At 44.7% G+C, this 378-nt stretch overlaps 1 protein-coding gene across 1 annotated transcript in view; it reads right to left on the bottom strand.

Moving 5' to 3' along the window:
- Window positions 1-372, bottom strand: part of LOC109827098 (SAP-like protein BP-73) — a gene marked incomplete at its 5' end in the record, with an annotated part of 1,089 nt that extends 717 nt beyond the window's left edge. Inside the window, 1 exon segment of the mRNA XM_020394059.1 lies at window positions 2-372. Within this exon segment, the coding sequence (XP_020249648.1) occupies window positions 2-372 (371 nt within the window).
- Between the last annotated feature and the right edge of the window lie 6 nt (window positions 373-378).

Here is a 378-nt window from a genome sequence, read left to right on the forward strand (position 1 = left end):
GTGTTTTCTCAACAATTTGAGAAGAGAATCCACTGTCCCTCTCTCTCCTTGCCCTTGATTTAGTGAAGCTTCAATCTTTTTTTCTTCTTTTATCGCTGCACGCTCTCGAAGCTGAGCTTGGACTTTTCTGAAAAGCTCGACGATTTCCTTCTCTCTTCGACCGGGAGTTGAAGTAGCTGATTGCCTTTGGTTACTTGAAAGAGAAAGAATTGACCCATTTTTAGAGGAGAGTTGATCAGTTTCATCAAGGTCTTCTGAGTGTTCACGGTCTTGATAATGCCTGTTTCTGCCTCGAGAGGAACCTCTTTGTCGCCTTGAGAAATCGGGGTTCCTTCTGTGGTTGTTGCTTGCCTTGCATCTAATGGAGAGGGTCCTTGG

The sequence above is a fragment of the Asparagus officinalis genome, unplaced genomic scaffold (assembly GCF_001876935.1).
Source record: "Asparagus officinalis unplaced genomic scaffold, Aspof.V1 AsparagusV1_Un20, whole genome shotgun sequence".
Taxonomy (NCBI): domain Eukaryota; kingdom Viridiplantae; phylum Streptophyta; class Magnoliopsida; order Asparagales; family Asparagaceae; genus Asparagus; species Asparagus officinalis.